Here is a 7,970-nt window from a genome sequence, read left to right as displayed (position 1 = left end):
GCAAATATAATTGTCCTGTGAATATGATGCGGCAGATTTACACCGTTGCAATATGTGAGTGGAGCAGCAGATGTCGCTCGACACAAAGTGACCGATTTTTGCTTTCTTTGCCGACCAAGCAGACTCTTGGCATTTAGAAGTCACGTAATGTTACATTTTTAGAAACCATAAAATACTAATTGATCGAGATGGTTTTCTGGACGGTTCATTAATCGTATGATTTGCTTTACGTTAAATGACCTCAATGCAAGTAAACCTGTATTGACTGTTTCACGTGATATATAACTTTGTGAATGAAGCGCCAGCGAACAACGACGTCATTGGCGGAGCCAGCCGCCAGCCCTGCGCTGATTGGTATATTCTTGCAGGTTAGATTGATGATTGGCAGATTGTTGACGATCATACACCCACTCACTGAACACACACAGAGCCAGCAGCGTGAGCTATAAAAGGATGGGCGGTCAGCAACCAACAGTACCAGAATTACAAAAGCTAAGTTAAAGAAGAAACTTGCTTTATTATTTCTTCGCAAAAGTGAGTCTCAAGGTAAGAGCATGCTATTTTGATAGTAGTTTCTGCACGTTTTGAAAAATATGAAAAAGACGTTCGCTATTTTGTTTTGTCTGCACTCCTTTGGTTTGCTACACTTCCATTGTACTTCTGCAATTCTGTCGAAACTTTGGTCCGTTTTAAGTCATTTCGGGTAGATTGGAAATCAATTTCAATAAATCTGCTTTTGTGTTTATAACCAGAGAAATGCATATAACCGACTGGAAATCAGGATGACAACTACATTGGTTTTTATTCACTAATACATGTATTCCTATAGAAACGTCGTAATGCGGCCAGTAGATGCGATTGTTCCTCACTGCATCGTCTATTTAATTTATTCTTGTTATCCTTAGTTTCAGATTTGCTTTAATTTCGCGTTTCAATAGTCCTTTATCGTTTTTGGTGATATTGTATCGTCGTCGTTCGTGTCTTCACACTGTTCCCTTTGGGGAACTGTATGAAGTGGTGGAAGGATTTCTAGCCGCGATAATATTGTATGACCATATTTTATATAAAGCTAAAGTATAAATCATCATTATTGCCTGCATCAATTTTAGCAAGCGCCAGTTATAACAAATATAAATGTTTTATTTACATAAGTTTGAACTAATTTTTACAGGAACATTTTGTATTTGTTTTTCCCACTGATGCATGCATACCTGGTTTCCTTCTGCTGTCTTGGTTTGAAACCTGGTGTCTGGAGTCTTGCTTCTGTCTTTTCTGAAGGTAGTTGCAGGGTAATCATTGTAGACCAGCCACGGCTAAAATGTGAGTGGGAAAAGGGAAAGCTACATTGTCGATTTCGAATAAATCATCAGTCCGATATTCCACGATTACAGCCTTGTCGTTATTTAGTTGAATTTGGATGCTTGAAGCTAAGCTCTAAAACCATCAGTAGCATCGACAATTCATTACACAATCCATTACTTAACTGAGTAGTTCCAGTCTTGTCAAGTTTCATCCATTGAATAATATACAATAGTATAGCTCAGGAAAATGTCAGAATCCCTAAAAGACGTGGTCAGTATGTAGAAACATCACCCCTCCCACCGTTTTTGACTTTACGAGTCTGGGTAACAGCACGTTTTAAGTTTCTTGCCTTTAATTTTCTGCGGAATGCTTTTTCTCTTCCTTTTGCCTCTTATTCACATATCTATATTCTTTTATTAATTGTGTTGGGTACCACGCCAACAATTTCGTGCTTCAGTCCCGAAGAGATTGGGAAACTCCAAATGTAATTTGGCCGAAGTAATGCTGAGTGCCTTGGAGTGGCGCTCTAGTGTGACAGTCTGAGAGGTGCTGTGCAATGGACTATGGATTGGGTAATAATGCCTTTGTCTCTCCCGCAGAAACATGGTTCTGCTGAAGATCTCCGCTTTCCTTGTGGTTTATGCTGTTTTTGTATGTCAGATAAACAGCTCCCACGCAGTCCCTGTCAGGTAGGCATCAGGATTATTCTATCTTTTCTCTCGTGTAGTTTAATCGGATCTCTGTTGGGGAAGGGCTACACTATTTCATCCGACTAACTTAGTTGGCCAGTAAGTATTGACTCCAATGCAGTCACATCAGTAAAATTTAACACCACCCCAAGCAAGTGAAAAGTGAGGTCGACGGCGGGAAATGTGAACATTTTGTTCGGGTTTATTTTGAGGAATGTTTTAGATATGGACCTCAAATTTAATACAGCAATGTGCATATTCACATTTAAACTGTTTTATTAATGAGTTTATTCGCTTGCAAGTTACAAGGAAGAAAACAACAATGAGAGAATTTTGAAAGCAGTCGGTCAGGTAGAGTTACTAAAAGCAGTAAAGCTGCAAAGGAAATTTTGACATTAAGGCAACTAAATATTCAGGTTTCTTTAAGTGGTTTGGCTGTAATTGGGATCAAATATGGGGCACACTCTTGTACTCAAGGATTAGAGTTTAGCGGGAGCAAGAACTTCATTTATAGGGAACATTTGACCATATCGTGGTGTCCCAAAACGCCTCAGTCGGTGAAGCGCCGTCACCATTGTCGTAATGTAGGGAAACCAGCAGCCAATAGGGCACAGCAAGATTCTACAAACAGCAATGAGGTAAATGACCAGATCATCTGTTTTTAGGGATGTGTGATGAGTGATTTTTATAAATCCACCTGCGAGGACAGAGGGGTTTAAGGTCTGATTTGAAAGACAGCGCCTCCTACAGTGCAGTACTCCTGCACTGGAGTGTCAGCCTAGATTATGCGCTCAAACCTCGAGTGCAGCTTGAATGCTGACTCTGGCGAGCGTGCTGCCATTGAGCCAAGTCCTGAGTTTAGTGCTAATAAATCAAACACTGCGAGTTGCATAACCAACGCAACAGAACCGAAACTGTACTCTTGCAGTGATTATTGAATGGTCAGGTTTACAATGATCCCAACATCCTACAGTATTAGTTAGGACGGCATTCTATGTCCAGGCTTTTGTACTGTAGCGACAGTGGAATTGGCAATGATCATTTATTGATTGTATATAAAAACAAATGTATCACTACTCATTGCGAGGTTCTGATTTAGATCTATGCTGGAGTCATCGACAGACAGAGTGGCGCTCAATGATTACGAAGTCCGACGATTACTGAATGCGCTAGTGAAGGAATTCATGCAGATGATGGTAGAGGAACTGGAGCAACAAGTGCCCGATGCGAATAGGTAAGGTAACACATTCATTTGTGTTGCACTAAAAAGTTCCAGGTACGATTGAGTGATACTGTTTGAGACTTGCTACTTACTAAATAATACAAAGAGTGTATTTTCACACCTGTTAGAAGTGCCCCTGCTCTTAGATCAGCAGATGTTGATTAGAGAGATAGTCAAAGAAAAGTGCAGTTCTATTGTTTTCTCGTATTAACAGTCGCAGCTGAGTCTTGGTTTTTAATGCGTTTCCCCACGAATCAGCCAGAACTATCTCCCATAAATCACCACAATGGGGTACATTTTTGAAATGTTGAGGAATTGAATAGGTTGTTTTTTTAAAGGAGGATTGTGATCAAAAGGTATGTTTTTAATAAGCGACATACTGTGTTAAAGAGAAGTTCAGTTCTGTGTCTTAACCTTGCATGGGAGAAATGTTGGAGAAGTTAAGTTATGCTTGCAAATTAACGAGTATGAAACGAATGCTTGATGGGGTGCAAATGTTATGCATGTTCATTAAAGATATGAAAGCGGGTTTTGTTTCAGCACCCTGGAGAAAATGCATGAATAAACTTTACAAAAAGCTGTTGTTCAGTTTCGAACCGACAAGAAACAAAAAACGCATGGCCATCCTTTTTTGCAAGGCACCCTGATATAATAACCAGTACCCAGCATTATATTGTGACTAGTAAGTTCTCAATGCAGATAATTTTGCATGTTACAGTTGCTTGCTGGTTACATGAAATTGTGATGGCTATGCGTACACATAGCTTGAACTGCATGACCCCGCATGCGTTATTATGAGATTGTTTTTGCATGTTTTTCTGCAGCTTGGATAGACCCATTGTCAAACGATGCACGAGTCTGAGCACTTGTGTGGTGGGAAAGTTGTCCCAGGAATTGCACAAATTACAAACCATCCAGCGCACTGACGTAGGAGCGGCAACTCCTGGCAAGAAAAGGAACATTCTCACTGAGCTGGAAAACCAACGCTATGCAAACTACGGAGAGCCATTTGAAAGCAACTAATCGTTTGTTGTGATGCATGGATCTCAAATGCTTGAACGACAAACAGCCTGATAAAGTGCTATGTTTTTTCCCGCCTCAATTGTTGACACAGAATGCTAGACATGGACATAAATTAGAATAGTACATTAACCTTAATGAGCAATTACTTTAGCTTTAAAACTGATTTTCTCATTATATAGTTTTACCACCTTCTGTGGCTATACAGTGTGACATTAAATGAATGCTTCTTCGTGCATTACATGGGTCTTTGTTCAATAAACTTATTTTTCTACCAGGAACTTCTTTTCTATTATTATATATTAGACTGAAGAATTCTACGTACAATGGCTTAATCAGTAGTGTAAAATGTTTCACTTTTCCACATTACCACTTCTGATTAGATGAGCAACTTTTTTAATGCCCAATGTTATCAGTGTCTTTGGTAAATTAGTTAAAGTCAAAAGTACGTTTTATATTCATCATAAATGAAGGTTAAAATGTTTAATTGCAACTGAATAATATTGATAAAGTAATGGCATTCAGTTGTAACTTTAAAAACACTAGCATTTTAAATTAATACAATTCTAAGGAAAATGACTAGTGTTTAAATAATGTAGAGTTAGACTGCTAATATAGAGGCAGTGTTCATAGTATTCTTGTGTAACCTTCAATTTGACGTAATAAACGCTAAATGGAAACACATTTTAAAACGTTTATCAGGTAAGAATTCATTTTTCTCTTGACTTTTAATGCCTTTTATTTTTTCTATGAGGTCACGCAGTCCCACAGTGCCCCCTCAGTTGAAGGATCTTACTCTGTAGGGGTAGAGTTGGGTAGTATAAAAATCTGAGAGCTCTCAGATTGGCAAAAGCACTGTCACCTCCTTCCCATAAATTGACAAATGGGTTAGATTCCAGACATCCTCAGACCACAGAAATGGAAATTACAGCATATTATTTCAAGCACTTTGACTAGCTGTAATCTTTCCATTTCAATTAGCATAGGTTACTTTTGTAACTCAATATTTTCATTATTTCTTTTCGTAGACACCCTTATTATCTTCGTTGTTTCTAGCTTAGATTCTTTGTGTCCCTTCGACTCCCCACAGCTGTTCAGTGAGAGTTCCCGTCTCTCTCAAGGCCCCAAGTCTATGGCCAGAACCCAACGTCTGATATATGTACAATGCAGACGGCAATCTTAGTACAAATTTAATTCGCATCTTTTTCCTGCTTAGATTGCATTAAGTGTTTAAGCATCCGAACCACCTGTCAGTAGATCACAGCACTGAATTAATAAAAGCTGGGCATCAAAGTCAATAGTTGTGTGACTTCTGATCGTTTACGTTCATGCATAGCCCATCTAGGTCAACTACAGAGGTGAATGCCATAGATGCTTTTAAGGGAAACCTGGATAAGTACAGGAGGGAGAAAGGAATAGAAGGATATTCTGATAGGATTAGATGAAGGGTAGGAGGAGGCTCGTGTGGAGCATAATGCATGGACCAGTTGGCCCGAATGGCCTGTTTGTGTTGTAAAGTCTATGTAAAAGGGTTTAATATTACCTTTTACCCGTTATGCAGACCCCGAGTCTATCCGCAACAAATGGATTGAAGGGGCAGGGATAATGCTTTGGCTTACATGTGTCTGCCTTTAGCCTGATCAGTGGTTTTGTTTCCATCTGTGAAGCAGTGTTCCTGTGGAGAAGCGAGCCTGCAAAACGGCCACCTGTGCGACTCACCGCCTGGCCGACTTCCTCAGCCGGACAGGAGGGATGGGCAGCAGCGACTTTGTCCCAACCGACGTAGGGGCCAATGCTTTCGGAAGGCGAAGAAGGAACGTTCAGATGTAGATTATTCAGGGAACTGGTAATGAACTGCTTCTCCGCTGTTAGCGAATATTGTATCAGCATCGAATGTTGCATGTTTCTTGTGTAGAGACAGTATAATTGTTGGTTAAAATGATAAAATATTGCACGCTATTGACAATAATCCACAACCACTAGAAGCAGTTCGCATCTTAATGCCAAACCTGTTATTGTTAGTAACCTAGTTTACATGATGTTTCAACTAAATGTAGCAACGCGATTATAGATTTGGCGAAGGGGGGCAGGTTACAGAGGATTATTTTGTACAGTCTTGATTGAATAAACATAAAAGTTTACCCAGTATAATTTTTGATTTCAGTCATAATGTTACATTGTCGTACACGGCAGTACTTGTTTCAAGGTCTGTGTTAATCCTGATTACTATTAATGTCTACTCCGATGCCTAACGGATCAGTTGAACTAATTTCTAAATGTGCTTAAGAAAGAAACGCTCAACTTCACCCGAGTTATTTTCTGCTGCAGTTCGAGTACAACAGAATGTCAGATGACAATACTCACAATTATATCCACCAGCTCAGGTCAAACATTCATGGCCATTTCTGGGGACAGTCATTGTCAGCTGGGAGACAAATCAAATAAATGGAGCAACATTTCTACTTCGCCAAGATCGTAGACAGCTGAATATTTTTATTATCTAAAAAAATCAGCCAAAAGACAAATATATAATCCTTTTCAATAGTAATATTGGCCTTGATCCTACAGTGAGACGTGATTGACCATTTGGGAGTATTTTACGCGGCCCTTTTAATATACGTTGACGATATAATGCTCTAACAGGCTTGGATTCCTACTCCAACTTTCTATACACCATACATAGATTATAACAAGTTTGATCTGGAAATAATACAGCAATATAACCAGTGTACTCTAACGGTTGTAAAATGAACCGTGTATTGCTACACTTCTGGAGTACTATTAAAATAAACTCCACGAAGTTGGAAAGCCTTCGGAACTGAATATTGTATTCAGAAAATACCCTAAACCTGCTCGTATCCTGCAAACAAATGAAGTAAATAGTTCAAGTACTGAGTCTCCTGTACCTTTGTGTCTTGCAGGCAGACAACAGTAACTGACGAGGCAAAGTTCTTTCACTCCCGATTAGATGTCGCTTGGCTCGCTTCCTTCATCGCAGAAGCACGGAGAACAATAAAGATTGGAAATGTTTACTTCACATCGTCTTAACGTTACAGTCCAAACTTATTTAGTTTTGTCCCAATTTCCCATCCTGTTAATCCTCGTTACTATTATATAAAGCACTTCCTAAATGTATCGTACAGCAAAACTTGACTTTTACATTACATCACGTTTTATATCTAATTATATTTGAAATAAAAGTGATGGCGTGAGTGTATATATTATATTATTTAATTACGCTTGGGCACAATGTGCAATGTGACTTCCAGCTCTGTGCTGTTAGAACTTGGTCTCGACAGCACTCTTCAGTATCTCGGGGATCCAGTAAATGTTGCCTCTCAAGGCATGTATGTAATATACAGTGTGTTGTGCCTTGATGTAAAACGCTATAAATTACATGATTGTACAGTATATTAATGACACCTTAAATATTGTATCAATTGTGAAATCCGCAAGATTAAAATATTTTCGATACATTGACGTTGGGATACTTTAATTGGCCGGAATCTTGGTCAGACGGGGCAGTTTGTTGTGAAGGAGGCCGACTTTCTGAGTTCATTGCAGTGATGTGCAGCCTCTCCCCATTGGCTCCTGTAGGCAGCAAATCAGAATGAGAGATCGAGAAGAGATGGCAATGTTATTTTCGTTCCTCCCATTTAGCCATTTGCTAACATTTAGTTCCCGTTCAAACCTTTACAAATAAAAGCGTGGTAATACTAATAACAATTAATTATAAC

General features: G+C 39.2%; 1 protein-coding gene across 4 annotated transcripts; it reads left to right on the top strand.

The window, feature by feature from the left end:
- The first annotated feature begins 313 nt into the window (after positions 1 to 313).
- Positions 314 to 7,707, top strand: calca (calcitonin/calcitonin-related polypeptide, alpha). 4 transcript variants are annotated; one of them, XM_086007896.1, is made up of 5 exons: positions 320 to 546; positions 1,902 to 1,991; positions 3,091 to 3,225; positions 5,901 to 6,079; positions 7,155 to 7,707. In XM_086007896.1, the coding sequence occupies exons 2-4, from the start codon at positions 1,906 to 1,908 to the stop codon at positions 6,061 to 6,063; spliced, it is 384 nt and encodes a 127-aa protein (XP_085864022.1). In that variant the 5' UTR covers positions 320 to 546; positions 1,902 to 1,905; the 3' UTR covers positions 6,064 to 6,079; positions 7,155 to 7,707. The 4 variants fall into 4 exon arrangements, with proteins under 4 accessions (XP_085864021.1, XP_085864022.1, XP_085864023.1 ...); XM_086007897.1 differs by having other exon boundaries at positions 321 to 546; positions 5,904 to 6,079; XM_086007895.1 differs by lacking the exons at positions 5,901 to 6,079; positions 7,155 to 7,707 and adding an exon at positions 4,038 to 4,634 and having other exon boundaries at positions 314 to 534.
- The last annotated feature ends 263 nt before the right edge of the window (positions 7,708 to 7,970 follow it).

The sequence above is a fragment of the Somniosus microcephalus genome, chromosome 15 (genome assembly GCF_052327205.1).
Source record: "Somniosus microcephalus isolate GS21.2 chromosome 15, FLI_Smic_1.0, whole genome shotgun sequence".
In the NCBI taxonomy this organism is placed as follows: Eukaryota; Metazoa; Chordata; class Chondrichthyes; order Squaliformes; family Somniosidae; genus Somniosus; species Somniosus microcephalus.
Note: the sequence above shows the minus strand (reverse complement) of the source record. Positions and strands in the feature narration are given on the sequence as shown.

Coding starts and splice junctions, on each gene's coding strand:
- calca (XM_086007895.1), top strand. CDS start 1,906: ATGGTTCTGCTGAAGATCTCCGCTTTCCTTGTGGTTTATGCTGTTTTT. Junction 1,992..3,090: donor TCCCACGCAGTCCCTGTCAG/GTAGGCATCAGG, acceptor GTTCTGATTTAG/ATCTATGCTGGAGTCATCGA. Junction 3,226..4,037: donor CAAGTGCCCGATGCGAATAG/GTAAGGTAACAC, acceptor GTTTTTCTGCAG/CTTGGATAGACCCATTGTCA.